A 16264-nucleotide genomic window follows, 5' to 3' on the forward strand; every position below is an offset into this window, starting at 1 on the left:
TACCACTACAGGGAGCCGTAGAGGACAAAAACTGTAGGGACCAGACAGAAACAGGAATTCATCCAACAAACAATCAAGTACAATGGATAAAACATTCCGTCTGGATCATTGTTTGTTTTATTAATAATTACCGGTATCGATTTGACTAGCACATTATCTACACATCTGGTGCTGCAAAGTGCAGTTTGTCAGTAGTCGTAAGAGTGCCCGTAAAGCTAACGCAGTCTGATGCTCTGCTAGTCGAATCGAAAGCAGTAACCATTTACTAAGAAATAGTGATCGGGACGGTGTTATTCATTATAAAGAGTACGCTGCTCCTGAAACGTGCCACCAATGCGCTAACAATTAAGAACGTTGGTCATAAGTGCACCTCCAAGATAAAGATTAACACGGGAGATAAAAGTCGTGGCGGGCTATATAATTAAATATTCTGGAGACTGACGAAAAAAAAAAGTGATATAGAAATGTCTTGGTGCCCAAAAGGCCACCAGTACTACATCGAGTTGTTGTTAGGATGACGACATGCCACACGCTTCTAATAGATTGTCTCTTAGTCTGTTCCTCATTAGCGTGTACTGCTCTGCTGCTCTGAATGAAAATAAAGTAGCCCTGTGACAATATCATCATCCTGCAATGCCACACAGCCCCATACAAACCGAAAACTCCAGTAAGAGTTCATGAAACACGTTAACTTTACTGCTGTTAATCAGGCTGCATAAACTTCACACTCTGCATTTCTTTTTCCTTTAAGTTTAATGTCATTTAATATTGTTACTACTGAATTATTTTCATCTATTTTCGTGTTGATGTTAGTTTGTCAATCTTAGTTATCAACAGTCACTATCGTTGTCAGGCACATTACCTTATAAGGAAGTAGAAGGACTTGACAGTTTAAATCACTTATCTCTGTGTACTTGAATTCTTCCACTTGGAACATCATATCTACGTTCTTCGCTGATCCTACAGCTGAGCGGAAGGGTAAAGGATACGTGTCACGCTTCTCAAACTTTTTCAACCACTCGCCCTTGAAGTAGATAGCGTTGACCAGTACCATCCGAGTATCGTTGTTCAAGACATCTGAAAAGAAAAGACAGTTATCAGTAAGCAATCGTTATTCATTACGCATCCACGCAGAAAGCCTCTTCACGCAGTAAATTATCTTCTTTAGAGCTCTTCTACACTCCTGGAAATTGAAATAAGAACACCGTGAATTCATTGTCCCAGGAAGGGGAAACTTTATTGACACATTCCTGGGGTCAGATACATCACATGATCACACTGACAGAACCACAGGCACATAGACACAGGCAACAGAGCATGCACAATGTCGGCACTAGTACAGTGTATATCCACCTTTCGCAGCAAGGCAGGCTGCTATTCTCCCATGGAGACGATCGTAGAGATGCTGGATGTAGTCCTGTGGAACGGCTTGCCATGCCATTTCCACCTGGCGCCTCAGTTGGACCAGCGTTCGTGCTGGACGTGCAGACCGCGTGAGACGACGCTTCATCCAGTCCCAAACATGCTCAATGGGGGACAGATCCGGAGATCTTGCTGGCCAGGGTAGTTGACTTACACCTTCTAGAGCACGTTGGGTGGCACGGGATACATGCGGACGTGCATTGTCCTGTTGGAACAGCAAGTTCCCTTGCCGGTCTAGGAATGGTAGAACGATGGGTTCGATGACGGTTTGGATGTACCGTGCACTATTCAGTGTCTCCTCGACGATCACCAGTGGTGTACGGCCAGTGTAGGAGATCGCTCCCCACACCATGATGCCGGGTGTTGGCCCTGTGTGCCTCGGTCGTATGCAGTCCTGATTGTGGCGCTCACCTGCACGGCGCCAAACACGCATACGACCATCATTGGCACCAAGGCAGAAGCGACTCTCATCGCTGAAGACGACACGTCTCCATTCGTCCCTCCATTCACGTCTGTCGCGACACCACTGGAGGCGGGCTGCACGATGTTGGGGCGTGAGCGGAAGACGGCCTAACGGTTTGCGGGACCGTAGCCCAGCTTCATGGAGACGGTTGCGAATGGTCCTCGCCGATACCCCAGGAGCAACAGTGTCCCTAATTTGCTGGGAAGTGGCGGTGCGGTCCCCTACGGCACTGTGTAGGATTCTACGGTCTTGGCGTGCATCCGTGCGTCGCTGCGGTCCGGTCCCAGGTCGACGGGCACGTGCACCTTCCGCCGACCACTGGCGACAACATCGATGTACTGTGGAGACCTCACGCCCCACGTGTTGAGCAATTCGGCGGTACGTCCACCCGGCCTCCCGCATGCCCACTATACGCCCTCGCTCAAAGTCCGTCAACTGCACATACGGTTCACGTCCACGCTGTCGCGGCATGCTACCAGTGTTAAAGACTGCGATGGAGCTCCGTATGCCACGGCAAACTGGCTGACACTGACGGCGGCGGTGCACAAATGCTGCGCAGCTAGCGCCATTCGACGGCCAACACCGCGGTTCCTGGTGTGTCCGCTGTGCCGTGCGTGTGATCATTGCTTGTACAGCCCTCTCGCAGTGTCCGGAGCAAGTATGGTGGGTCTGACACACCGGTGTCAATGTGTTCGTTTTTCCATTTCCAGGAGTGTATATTTGCGTGTGAATTTAAACAGCGTAACTACATTTTTGTTTTGTTTTTTGGTATAGGGTGCGAAGACAAAGAGAGTTGTTAAAAACGACTACACATCAATCCCAATCGACGAAAGAGAAGACAGCTAAAACAGGTACGTGGAGAAAGTTCTATAAAATACACCGTAGAGAGACAGAGGTCCTGAACTAAAGATTAAATGTCCTACGCCATATTGCTACGACGGATAAAAAGTAAATCGCGGTCGACAGCTCGCGAGACGTTCGCTAAACCGGTTGGTAACTCAGATGGCAAACACAAATGAGAACGCAAGTGGTTAAAAATAGGGCACTCCGTCAGGAAATGGTGGACTATCCAATGTTGATGATAAGGAGCACAAAGCGGTGGGGGAGCACCACTTAACAAATGGCGATGGCTAAAAAGACAGTGCCCAATACGCAGCCTAGGTAAAATGATCTGCTCACGACGAGACGGCCAAGATGTAGTCCAAGCCGCTGGGAGTGATTTAATAACGCGGGAGCTTGTTCTCATGAAGGAGGACCAGTTGTGATGCCAAAGTGGCACCACCTGCTAACAGACGGCAATATAGAGATCATCGGACGGAATGTAAGAACCAGTGGGCTGAGGTACGACGACTGCGGCCTTGGCAACAGAGGCCTCGTTTTCTGTTAGACCGACATGAACAGGAACCCAAATAAATATCACAGTGGCTCTATCAAGAGAGAGCAAGTGACAGCTTTCCTGGGCTACTTGCACTAAGGAATAAACGGTGTACAGGACACAGAGGCTTTGATCCCAGTGAGAGGGTCAGAGGAGGTAACGCACACGAAAAGCCTGTGACTCCGGATGTACTTCGTGGCCTGATACAGGGCGAAGAACTCTGTTGTAAATACTGAGAAGTGTCCAGATGCCGATACCGAAAAATGTCGGTGCCAATCACGAAAGCACAGCCGACGCCACGGTCAGTCCGAGAGCCATCAGTGTACACAAAGGTTCTATCGCGAAGTTCGATGCGAAGGTCATGAAACTTAAGGCGCTAGAGAGAGGCTGGAGTCGTATCCTTATGGAGCGAATGAAGGCTTGGGTAAACACAGGCTGCCGCACGAAGCCAAGGTGATGTTCACACCCATCGGGAAAGTGGCATGTAGAGTGAGGTTAAGCTGCCGGACCAAGAGCCGAAAGCACACTCCAAGAGGTAGCAGACAAGAGGGATGCGCCACACATTGGCGATCAAAGGAGTCATCGATGAAGGAGGTATAGGATGGGTGGCCAGGCATGGCAGACAAACGGCATGCATATCGGCTGAGGAGAAAGTCACGGTGATAGGACAGTAGTAGTGCGGCAGCTTCTGCATAGAGACCCCCAACGGGGATAGTGTAAAAGGCACCAGTGGCCATATGAGTGCCACAGTGATGGATAGTATTGAGATGGCGTAAGAGGGACGGTGTGCATATGCATAAACGAAACACCCATAGCATAGTTTCGAACAGACAAGGAACCGGTACAAACGGAGGAGGGTAGTTTGATCTGCTCTGCAGGAAGTACCAACGATGACACGTAGGACTGAGGGAATGAATATAGCGAGTCGCTAGGTAAGTCACATGGGAGGACCAAGAAAGTTTCCTATCGAGCATGAGTTCCAGGAATTTCGAAGTTTCAACGAACGGAAGAGCAACAGGCTGTAATGTGACAATGTGCCATTTAGTGAAGGCCAAGCATAGTCAAGGTGCAACGGTAGAGAAAGTGGACGCTTGTGCCACCTGTTGGCCAGAATCGAAGGCAAAGCGGAAGTGCTTCCGCCTGGTGGAAGCTAAATTAAAGAACGCTATGCAGGAGACAGTGTCTGGCTTGTGCTGCGCTCTGACAGCAAAATAAGAAAAGAATTAAACTAAATAATATTGTTACATGTAGTAAAAATATAAATGTAATATTACTTTAATATGTGAAAATGACTGTAGTTGAACATTGTAATGCTATGGTATGTTTAATTGTAAATAAAGAACTTGGCGTAATGTAAAAAAACGTTTAGGTTTGGGGGGAACCCCCGAGAATGAGAACAGTGTATAGGTTGTCGCGTAATATTGGCGGTAGAAGTAAGTTGGCGTAGCCCTGAGGCAGAACAAGTGTTAAGTGGCGTAAAAGTGACTGCCGGTGTGTTACGGTAACGTTGCTAATGGACCATTTAGAAGTGAGCTGAAAACAGATACACACTTCGTTTATCCTATGGCTACAAGCTAAATGGACACTAAGGCTTGTAAGACGCAGTATTTCGACGGAGATGGACTGTGAGCGGCAAAATAGTACGGTTTCCCGCTCTGGAGTACATGGCACTGCACGGTGCAATGCTGTGTTAATTGCGGCGAGTTGCTTGTGCCAACAGCGAGGTGTGAAGGGACTAGTAGCCGCATCCAACGGCGTATTGTGATCTCAATAACTGATGAGGTCTATTGGTGAGCTCACTTTGGTAGCAACGAACTAGAACTAATCTTACAAGAGTATTATTATGAACAGTAGTTGTTATACCGACGCCATTACCAGTACATTTATATTCTGCGAATCAGTTTGTGTAATAGTCAAACCAAGTTCTCTAGAGTGTGTAAAGTTTGGAGGCAATAATAATTTTGTGGTTTAAATTGCATTCCCCAAGTGTAATCATTTATATAAAGGAAATAGCTCATTATTACCCCATATCTAGTCATTTCTATGTGCTGCAACATCAGTGAAAAGTAATGGTGCATGAGTATCGGCGTAGCTACACTCCTGGAAATTGAAATAAGAACACCGTGAATTCATTGTCCCAGGAAGGGGAAACTTTATTGACACGTTCCTGCACAATGTCGGCACTAGTACAGTGTATATCCACCTTTCGCAGCAATGCAGGCTGCTATTCTCCCATGGAGACGATCGTAGAGATGCTGGATGTAGTCCTGTGGAACGGCTTGCCATGCCATTTCCACCTGGCGCCTCAGTTGGACCAGCGTTCGTGCTGGACGTGCAGACCGCGTGAGACGACGCTACATCCAGTACCAAACATGCTCAATGGGGGACAGATCCGGAGATCTTGCTGGCCAGGGTAGTTGACTTACACCTTCTAGAGCACGTTGGGTGGCACGGGATACATGCAGACGTGCATTGTCCTGTTGGGACAGCAAGTTCCCTTGCCGGTCTAGGAGTGGTAGAACGATGGGTTCGATGACGGTTTGGATGTACCGTGCACTATTCAGTGTCCCCTCGACGATCACCAGTGGTGTACGGCCAGTGTAGGAGATCGCTCCCCACACCATGATGCCGGGTGTTGGCCCTGTGTGCCTCGGTCGTATGCAGTCCTGATTGTGGCGCTCACCTGCACGGCGCCAAACACGCATACGACCATCATTGCCACCAAGGCAGAAGCGACTCTCATCGCTGAAGACGACACGTCTCCATTCGTCCCTCCATTCACGCCTGTCGCGACACCACTGGAGGCGGGCTGCACGATGTTGGGGCGTGAGCGGAAGACGGCCTAACGGTGTGCGGGACCGTAGCCCAGCTTCATGGAGACGGTTGCGAATGGTCCTCGCCGATACCCCAGGAGCAACAGTGTCCCTAATTTTCTGGGAAGTGGCGGTGCGGTCCCCTACGGCACTGCGTAGGATCCTACGGTCTTGGCGTGCATCCGTGCGTCGCTGCGGTCCGGTCCCAGGTCGACGGGGACGTGCACCTTCCGCCGATCACTGGCGACAACATCGATGTACGGTGGAGACCTCACGCCCCACGTGTTGAGCAATTCGGCGGTACGTCCACCCGGCCTCCCGCATGCCCACTATACGCCCTCGCTCAAAGTCCGTCAACTGCACATACGGTTCACGTCCACGCTGTCGCGGCATGCTACCAGTGTTAAAGACTGCGATGGAGCTCCGTATGCCACGGCAAACTGGCTGACACTGACGGCGGCGGTGCACAAATGCTGCGCAGCTAGCGCCATTCGACGGCCAACACCGCGGTTCCTGGTGTGTCCGCTGTGCCGTGCGTGTGATCATTGCTTGTACAGCCCTCTCGCAGTGTCCGGAGCAAGTATGGTGGGTCTGACACACCGGTGTCAATGTGTTCTTTTTTCCATTTCCCGGAGTGTATATTGCAAGAGAAAATAGTCGGAATTAACGCCAAAATTGCCAGCAGACGCCGCTTCATGCAACGGATGGAAGATGCCAGGTACTGTGCCACCTTAATTACTATCCAGCTCGATGTGGTGGCTCTTCAGTACATTGCCATAGTCAAAAATTACTCGGTTCCGTCCGAGCAACGTAATTATCAATTAGTGTTTTCAGTAACTATATTGACAAGCAGATCTATATTGTTCTTTAATTAAGCGTTCAAGGAAATTGCTGTCACCACAGTACACATTGTGCCTTCAGCATAATGCAAGCTCAATAACATTAAATTCAGTAATTACAATTTGTGTAGTTTACATTAACGTAAAACAAGTTCAAGTGTTTATCATGTGTGTTAATGTATTGTGAAACGATTTCAGGCTGTGGTACTGTTTAAAATGAATAATTTCCTCCTGCTAGGCAATATCAAACATACAGAATTAAGTGCTCCCTGTTCAGTCACTTCAAAGAGATTATCAGTGCTACTAATAATTAAATATAGACGTAAAAATAAGTTGGTTACGCGCCGTTATCATTATCTATTCCAAAAATTCCGTGTAGTAGTTGGATCACAATAGGGTGTTTATTCAAACCTATTACACGCGAGAGCGACTTTCCGGAAGTCTGATGCCGCACAGTCTAATAATAATGATACAGTAAATTCGGGTAGTGGCATCGCAAGGCCCAATATGTAAAGACGGTAGAAAAAACCAACTGTGCCGCCAGAAATTCATACAAACGGTTTTGTCAGAGGAAAAGCGAAAACCATTGTCGATGCTAGATGGTTAAATACGATCGAGACATCGCTGAAGATGCCGCTCTGTGAGACAGGTCCATGGAGAGCTACAATAGATGGCAAAATCATCAACGAAAAGGGAGCCGGAGATGCCCAGCGGGAGACACGCCATTATAGAGTTAATGGTGCTGCAACATCTGAACATGAACATCGTCTGGACCTGGAGCGGAGGATCGGAGTGAAATGAGAGCGTGATCTAGCTCCCTCATAGTAAAGGCGGCATTGTACCACTCACTATTCTGAGGAAAGAAGAGTATCGCACAAGTCTCCTCCGCTCGTTTCCGATGGAGAAAGGCAGGTTGATAGTGGAAGGAGCTCGAAATCTCCGCAAAATGGTGGCACCGAGGTGATGGAGATAGCAAAGGATCCAGTATGACATTGGCTGCTACTGACAGGCTGGAAATTGGAGAATGGACTTGGCCCCTAGAGAGCCGTCGGAGTATGGCCACACACAAAGGAAGAGGGAGTGGAACTATTAAAAGAACCAATAAATGAAATGCAGCTAGGTTTCTTTTATTTTATTTTATTTTATTTATTTATCGGAGAACACGTCTTCGTGCGTGAATGGCATTGCGGCATCCCTCAGTCCAACAAGGGACCGGGAGACAGTAGTGCGGTTAAGAAGAAGAAACTAAGGAAATGTTGTTTGTCGAAGGTCGCCATGGAGGAGAAAAGCCACCAATCAGCATTAGAAAGCTTCCATTTTGGTGTGCACGTAGGTGGGGCAGGAGTCATCAGTCGGATGGCAAATGGGAAATGGTCATTCGACAGCATGTCAGAGAGAACATACCACTCGAGATGATGAGCAAGATGGGCAGTGCAGAAGGAGAGGTCAAAAATGGGAATAGGTGTGATTGGAGTCTGAAAGGAACGTGGGTGCTTTCGTGTTAAGACAGATGTGTTTAAGGTGATTGAAAAGGTCAGCCAAGTGGGCACTTCTCAGACAGGTTCTGAGCGAGCCTCAAAGGGAACAATGTGCATTAAAGTCGCCGAGCAGCAGAAGGAGTTACAAAACAAGCAAGAGAAAGTCTGCACTGGTAGCACCAAATGAGAGAGGTATGTGAACGGTAGCAAGGGAAAATGTGAAATGAGGAAGGAAAATGTGGACTGAAATAAGTTGGAGCTGGGTAGTCAGGAGATGGGTTCACTATGAACGTCATCCTGGATGAGCAGCATGACTCCCCCATGAGAATGTCATTCTCTGGATGGAATTCGAGTAAGACCATGAAGAAATGCGAGAGCTCAAAGCGGTCGGGAGGACGCAATTTTGTTTCCTGGAGGAAGAGTACAAGCAGATGCTGCGATTCTAAGAGCAGCAATAAGTCCTCTCTGTTGGATCGAAGGCCGCAAAAGTTCCATTGGAGGAGAGTCAAGACGAGGAATAAATGAAGGGGTGTAGCCTCGGCGGCTGTCTAGTGCCAGGCTTCGAAGACGTGCTGCTACAGAGCACAGAAGCAGGAGGATCCTGCTCCATGAGGCCTACAGAGCCGTCGGCATTCTCCTTCTGTCGGTCTATGGAGTCCAGAGCAAAAAAGCCTTTCGTGGTGAGCACCTGCGACACGGAGGTCGGCCGGGCGAGGGTATCACATGGTGGCACCGTCGAAGAGGATCTCCGAGTCGGCGAAGGAGAAGACCGTTTCCCTTTGTTTGACTTCTTGGAGACTTTCCGATTGGCAGAGGAAGACTCAGATGTTTGTTGGCTGGAGGGACGTAGAAAGTCTTCACGGGTGTATTCCTTCCTTCCTTTCCAGCCTGCTAGCTGTGTAGCAGGTGACTTCGACCTGTGAGGTGAAAGTATGGTGGCTTGTTGCACAGCTGGAGGAGGAGAAAGGGACGCTACCATGACGCTGGGCGATTTCACAACCGCAGTGCTAAATTTGAGGTCACACGTCTGTATGGCCATGTCCTTCGTGGAGCGAGATGTAGCAAGAACAGTACTGTAGTTGCCAGATGGTAGAATGCAGGGTTTCCGACTAGCCAACAACTTGCGATCGACTGGGTAAGGCACTTTCTCCTTCATCCGGATCTCTTGGGCAGCCCTTTCATCGACATACACGGGACAATGCAGTGGGGAGAAGGAGGCGGGCAATCGCACTCGTGAGCATCCAGAATCCCTAACAAAGATTACACATTTGGCTGGGAGTCGACAGCACTCTCGAGTGGGGCTGTAGTGATGACACTGGTAGCAGCGCATCAGGTACAGAATGTACGGTCGTACTTTGATGACTTCATATCCTGCTTTGATCTTTGACGGTAGAACCAGTCCATCAAAAGTGAGAAATAGAGTGCATATGGGTACTAAGGATGCATCTAGTTTTTTCATAACCCGATGGACTGTGATGACACTCTGATGAGAGATGTACGTTTGGATTTCTGCCTCGGTCAGATCATCGAGCAGCTTAGTGTAAATAAAACCAAGGGAATAATTCAGTATTCAATGGGCCTCAACATGAACAGGATAGCCGTGGAGGGGCGAAGCGGCAAGCACCTGTGCTTGAGAATCACAAGTAGTCTCCAAAAGCAAAGTGCCATTTCGTAAAGCGAGAGCAGGATTTCACAGGGCCAGCAATTGCTGCAATACCTTTCTGAATAATAAACGGATTCACTGTAGCAAAGGACTCACTGTCTTCAGTACGTGAAACCCCGAGGAACTGTGATGCAGCTGGGAGGGTCTTTGAATCATAAGCGTCATTCCGTTTACAGTAGACGTAGACTGAGAAGAAGATGCTTAGCTCATTGCGAGAAAATCCCCCATGATTTCCAGCGTCTCCGATGGCGCGCCTCTTCCAATATGGACCCCCCTCAGAATGGGGCACACTCGCCTTTGTTCACACCTCAGGTCACACATTCCAGTTCGTTCTGGTAAGTGGTTTGTTTACGCTATAGGAACTTTGACGACTCATTCCCAGAGACAACAATTATCTCTTTTGAACAGATTGTGGGAGCAACCAGTGATCAGTGTTATTACTAATATTTACTTTAAAAAACAGTCTTGATCACAAATTATTTATTCCGGTGACTGGTTTCGACCACAACAGTGGTCATCTTCAGACAAATAAGCAAGAACCTCCTTCTAGTTCAAAATCGTTCAAATGGCTCTGAGGTCATCAGTGCCCTAGAACTTAGAACTACTTAAACCTAAGTAACCTAAGGACATCACACACATCCATGCCCGAGGCTGGATTCGAACATAGAACCGCTCGGCCACTGTGGCCGGCTTTCCTTCTGGTGGTGAATCACCACCAGAAGGAGGTTCTTGCTCATTGGTCTGAAGATGACCACAGTTGTGGTCTAAACCGGTCACTGGAATAAATAATTTGTGATCGAGACTGTTTTTGATAGTAAACACTATCTACATCTCCTTACAGACTAGGTTCTCAGTTTTTTACCCAAAACCGCGATGTCATCGTACCAGACCTTGGCGTAAATTAATCGGAGACGTTGTGTACAGTGCACAGAGGTGATTCAAATAACGCATCCTGGACTTACTTCATCTTCAATGATTTCCTGACTCAGCCGATCCCATTCCCAATGAGTGATTGTGGGATTTCTTGATAAGTAACATGTGTCCACCTGCTGGGTCCTCAACTGCATTCGACGCAGGAAACTATAATGTATGCAGCATGTCAAAATTATTGCTGATTTCTGATAACAACAGTCACGTTGGATCCCTGCTGCGTGCAAGAAGAACAGAGAAAGTAGTGAGGGGAGATTTAAGTTTAAAGTCTTGTAGACGACAACAAAGATTTTATGACTATGTTAGATAAAGCGTATGGTAAAGGACAGCAAGGACAAGTATGATGTGTACATTGAGAGGTGAAAGAAACATATCTTTTGAGTAATGTTATTATTTTTGAAGTAGAGAAGTTTGAAGTAAGACTGCAGCTAGGCTGTTTGGTTTTTATAGAAATTGTCTATTAACATTGTACCCTTTTAAATCATTATTCACTTCGTTAAGCATAGCATTGTTCAGACCAATGTTATGTGTGAAATCACGTGAAGTTTTACTCCGTCTTTCTGAATATATACTTCATTCTAAAATCGTTGTTTTAGCATATCATTTTATAGGAATAGCTTCTCTCCCCACCCCAGTGTTTGTCAGTATGCATTACCACATGCAACGGTTTGAATATGTATTTAGAAACAGAAATCTAGTTTAGCTGCTGCGTGCTGTTTGCTGTTGTGCTTTCGAAAAATCGGTAACAATGTTATCAATACGCGAGGTAAGTTGAAATTTTGATTTGGGCCAGATAATTGTTTTACTTCAGTTGCGCTTTTAATACAAAGACAGGCTGCATTCAGATCATATGAGTTCAAATTGGGTTCTGTTTAGTCAAAGCTTAGCGTAGGAGTGTAAGCTGGATAACACTTTGGGAATACACGGTTTTGGTAATACATAGACTTTTGTAAAGTGGGAGATAGAGTTGGGCTAAATTTCACACAAAAACAAATATAGTGGGGAGGCTGCAAATCTACATCACGAAATTCGAAAGAAGATTTAAAATACGTTCCTCCAGAATGGGAGACGAGGATGTGATACCGCGCTGTACATGGGTGGCAAAGAGTTATCGCTATATCAGAATCATGTTAATTAGAAATACCGTATATATATATTAATGATTCCTGGTGTAAAGGTATTGCCCATAACTTTTGCTGGTCGTAGTTGCAGTTAATTCCGAAGTGAGTAATTTTCACCACGATGCCTATTTCAGTTATACGAGAATCTTTAGTATTAAGTTTCAACCCGTCTTTCGCGCTTGAATACACCAGGGAAGTGTAAGAGAAGCGGGAGACAAAGTCAGAGTCGGGAAACTGAACTACGCAACTTCTCCACAACTGCGCAGATGAGCAGTGTTACGTAGACTATGAATACAGCCCCACTTTTTTTAAAGTGCAGCTACTTACAGAGGTCCATTGTGAGCTGTAATTACAGTATGGCAGCGAAACTTGGTAGATATTCTGGTTTCTGGTGCGTTAATGTGGAACCGATTTACGCCGAAAAAAAGTTAAATCCGATTGTGACCACCAGGTGAAAGTCAGGCGCCGTGAATGCATGAAAGACAAAGAAATGTTTCCATAAGTAATGGGTCAGAAACTGGATGTGGGCAGAAATGGTCAAACAAGGGAGGAAGACATGATGCTGATGACATTGTAACCACCAGTTACATAGTTTGTTTAGTACGAGCACCAAAGACATCAACGAGATGCTGTACAGCGCCAGATTTGCACCTGGTGTCCAAAATTGGAACAATTTTTTTTTTTCCAGCTTAATATCACCCACGTTTCAATCCCATACGATAAGTACAGCCCACACTGGACCGTTGGGAGTAGCTGAACTTTAAATTATATCTCTCGGTAATTCCTCGCGAATATTCGCATCTTTAAGAGATGAAGTTTAGATTAAAGCTAGACTCAAATATTCCGTTTTCCGGACGGGAATCGGAACCATGACCTTCATGTTTCCAGGAATGCGCTTACCACCACTATACCACCAGACGAGAACTGGCAATTTCAAGACCTTCATTTTGCTTCATTTTGGCTTCATTTTGCAACAGGGCAGAGCACCACCGCACTGGGCTTCAATTTTCAATGGGGCAGAGCACCAAGCACTGGGCTTCATTTAGCGACAGGGCAGAGCATCAACACACTGGGCTTCATTTTGCAACAGGGCAGAGCATCAACACACTGGGCTTCAATTTTCAATGGGGCAGAGCACCAAGCACTGGGCTTCATTTAGCGACAGGGCAGAGCATCAACACACTGGGCTTCATTTTGCAACAGGGCAGAGCATCAACACACTGGGCTTCAATTTTCAATGGGGCAGAGCACCAAGCACTGGGCTTTGTTTATCAACAGGGCAGAGCATCAACACACTGGGCTTCATTTTGCAACAGGGCACAGCACCACCGCACTGGGCTTCAATTTTCAACGGGGTAGACCACCAAGCACTGGGCTTCATTTATCAACAGGGCAGAGCATCAACACACTGGGCTTCATTTTGCGACAGGGCAGAGCACCACCGCACTGGACTTCAGTTTTCAATGGGGCAGAGCATCACGTACTGGGCTTCATTTATCAACAGGCCAGAGCATCAACACACTGGGCTTCAGTTTGCAACAGGGCAGAGCATCAACACACTGGGATTCATTTTTCGACAGGGCAGAGCACAATCCCCCAGGCCTTCATTTTCAGCACAGCTTTGTAACACTGCACTACCTTCTGTGTGTACGAACATTTAATAACAATGAGCTGCCTGTTTAGCTAGAAAGGGGCGAATTGATCTAGTATATTTTTGAAGGAGGTTATATTCGTCGCTGACATTATAAATTACTTATTTCCCTATTGCAGTTTCGGCATTAGGGTCATTTGCAAGTGGCTCCACAGAAGATTTTACTTCAGCACATGTCAGACTTTAAAATCGTCTGACATGTACACATGTGATCGCCAAAAATAGTCCTTTTCACTGTAGAAATACAGCAACAGCAGACTACATATAAAGTGAATAGGCCTATTTTTGACGACGGAATGTAAATAAGTCGGAGAACTTTAAAGCATGTCTTGTGCTCAAACAATATCATTTGCAATATCTCTTAAAAATGGCCCAAAGGCCGAAAATTTCAATTGTGAAATAAATAACTTCTGTAGTCAACGGCAAATATGATGCCCTTTAAAAAATTATACATTGCTGAACCCCAACAGTGAGAAGTTTATCGGATCTAGCTTTGCACCATTGGCCTCTGAGGTCGCCTTATCTCTCGTTCCACACCAGCATCAGTGAATGCAGTAGCCCCAGGCATGTTCGCTAAGTACGGGACGAGTCTGACTCGTCTGGATGTTCGTCGTGCGTCCAGTGGAAGGCATATTGACTTTAGTCAAAGACAAATGAGAATTTGATCCTATACGTGACCATAAAAGATACTCCAAAAATGTTTGTGCATTAGTAACATCAGATGCTTCGTACGAAAACAAAAGCGTCAATATATTCTCTTATGATATCCGGTGAATCTTTCTTTTTCAGACACTCGTTTCAGCAACGCTACAGATTCATGCATAGCTACAAGCAAGACCACTTGCGTTATGCTATCGCAATTGAAGACACATCGTCTCACTGACGCCAAAAGGGTTGTGTTCCGTAGGGTTTTATATCTACCCCTTAATCAGAATGTCATGAATTCGCATCATACCAAAGCTGTGCTAATAATCGGAAGGTTAACTGTTTCTGAGCACCAGTGCCGGTAGACGCTCGATTGTGCATGAAGCTACCAAAGCTTCTGACAAGTGCTGAATTCTTCTGAGTGTTTCGAGTACCTGTAAGGCGCCACGATCTTTTATTTTTATCTTGCATCTAGAAATTTAATCAGTTCCAAGGGGTTAATTCTATACTGTAAATCTTTTACATGATGGGTCCACCATTGGCATCACATGTTCAACTAGCACTATACAACGTTGATATTCAAGAGCTGTGGCGTTCACCTATCGGAGCGCCAAACGAGACCAGCGTTAGACTAACATGGTGACTGAACAATCAAGTGCCGTCGAAAGTGAGGGTGGAGGGTGCCTGCAGCGCAGTCGCCCACCCTCATCATAGGTAGCCTTCCCCCAAGAACAGAGAAATCGTGATTTTGGAGTTAAACTGGACAGCGATCTGTATGGAATGCTGCACACAGGTACCCGATACTGACGACTGTCGACTTTAAGAAACCCTTTGCCAGAGTTAAATAACACAGACGTTGCTGCCTCCTCATTCGTGATCATCATCGCCTCTTAAAGACGTTACCCAAGGACACGGTGATTGTACGGGAAAACACTCAGACAGCCCCATCGGCCAATCCACACAGTTGTCTGGTAGTACCAAATACGCAAGCTCTGATACCATCCAGAACTACTGCTGTCCGTCTTAATAGGCGGGCAGCCGCTTAGAATCTGACCCCAACACACTCATTCGACATCAGTGTCAAGAAGGAAACGAGCAGGAACTTCCGCGTCTTAAGTAAGTGCATCCACGACGTACGATCCGTAGCGACTTCGGCGGGCATGTGCAACCAGAACTCAAAGGACAATGTAATGATGGGACAGCAATGATTAAAGAAGAGACGTACCTGTGCCATATAGTTGTGTGAACTGAACATAACGGCCCAATAATGAAAAAGAGAAAGGGGTGGGATGGAGAGAGAGGGAGGGGGGAGAGGAGGATGCGGAGAGAAAGAGAGGGAGAGGGAGAGAGAGAGAGAGAGAGAGAGGTTCAAGAAGTTCGTGTACTCGGAGACATACACTATTGGCCATTACAATTGCTACACCAAGAAGAAATGCAGATGATAAACGGGTATACATTGGACAAATATATTCTACTAGAACTGACATCTGATTACATTTTCACGCAATTTGGGTGCATAGATCCTGAGAAATAAGTGCCCAGAACAGCCACCTCTGCCCGTAATAACGGGCTTGATACGCCTGGGCATTGAGTCAAACAGAGCTTGGATGGCGTGTACAGGTACAAATGCCCATGCAGCTTCAAGACGATACCACAGTTCATCAAGAGTAGTAACTGGTGGCGTATTGTGACGAGACAGTTGCTCGGCCACCATTGACCAGACGTTTTCAATTGGTGAGAGATCTGGAGAATGTGCTGGCTAGAAAGGCCCGTACAGGATCTGCAACATGCGGTCGTGCATTATCCTGCTGAAATGTAGGGTTTCGCAGGGATCGAATGAAAGGTAGAGACACGGGTCGTAACA

General features: G+C 46.7%; 1 protein-coding gene across 2 annotated transcripts in view; it reads right to left on the reverse strand.

Moving 5' to 3' along the window:
* The window catches only part of LOC126162935 (serpin B4-like), a 91678-nt gene that overhangs the window by 30504 nt on the left and 44910 nt on the right, over positions 1 to 16264 (reverse strand). For both annotated transcript variants that reach the window (XM_049919759.1, XM_049919758.1), the window contains exon 5: positions 863 to 1077. In XM_049919759.1, the coding sequence (XP_049775716.1) occupies positions 863 to 1077 (215 nt within the window). The remainder of the gene's footprint in view (positions 1 to 862; positions 1078 to 16264) is intronic.

Source organism: Schistocerca cancellata, chromosome 2 (assembly GCF_023864275.1).
Source record: "Schistocerca cancellata isolate TAMUIC-IGC-003103 chromosome 2, iqSchCanc2.1, whole genome shotgun sequence".
NCBI lineage: Eukaryota > Metazoa > Arthropoda > Insecta > Orthoptera > Acrididae > Schistocerca > Schistocerca cancellata.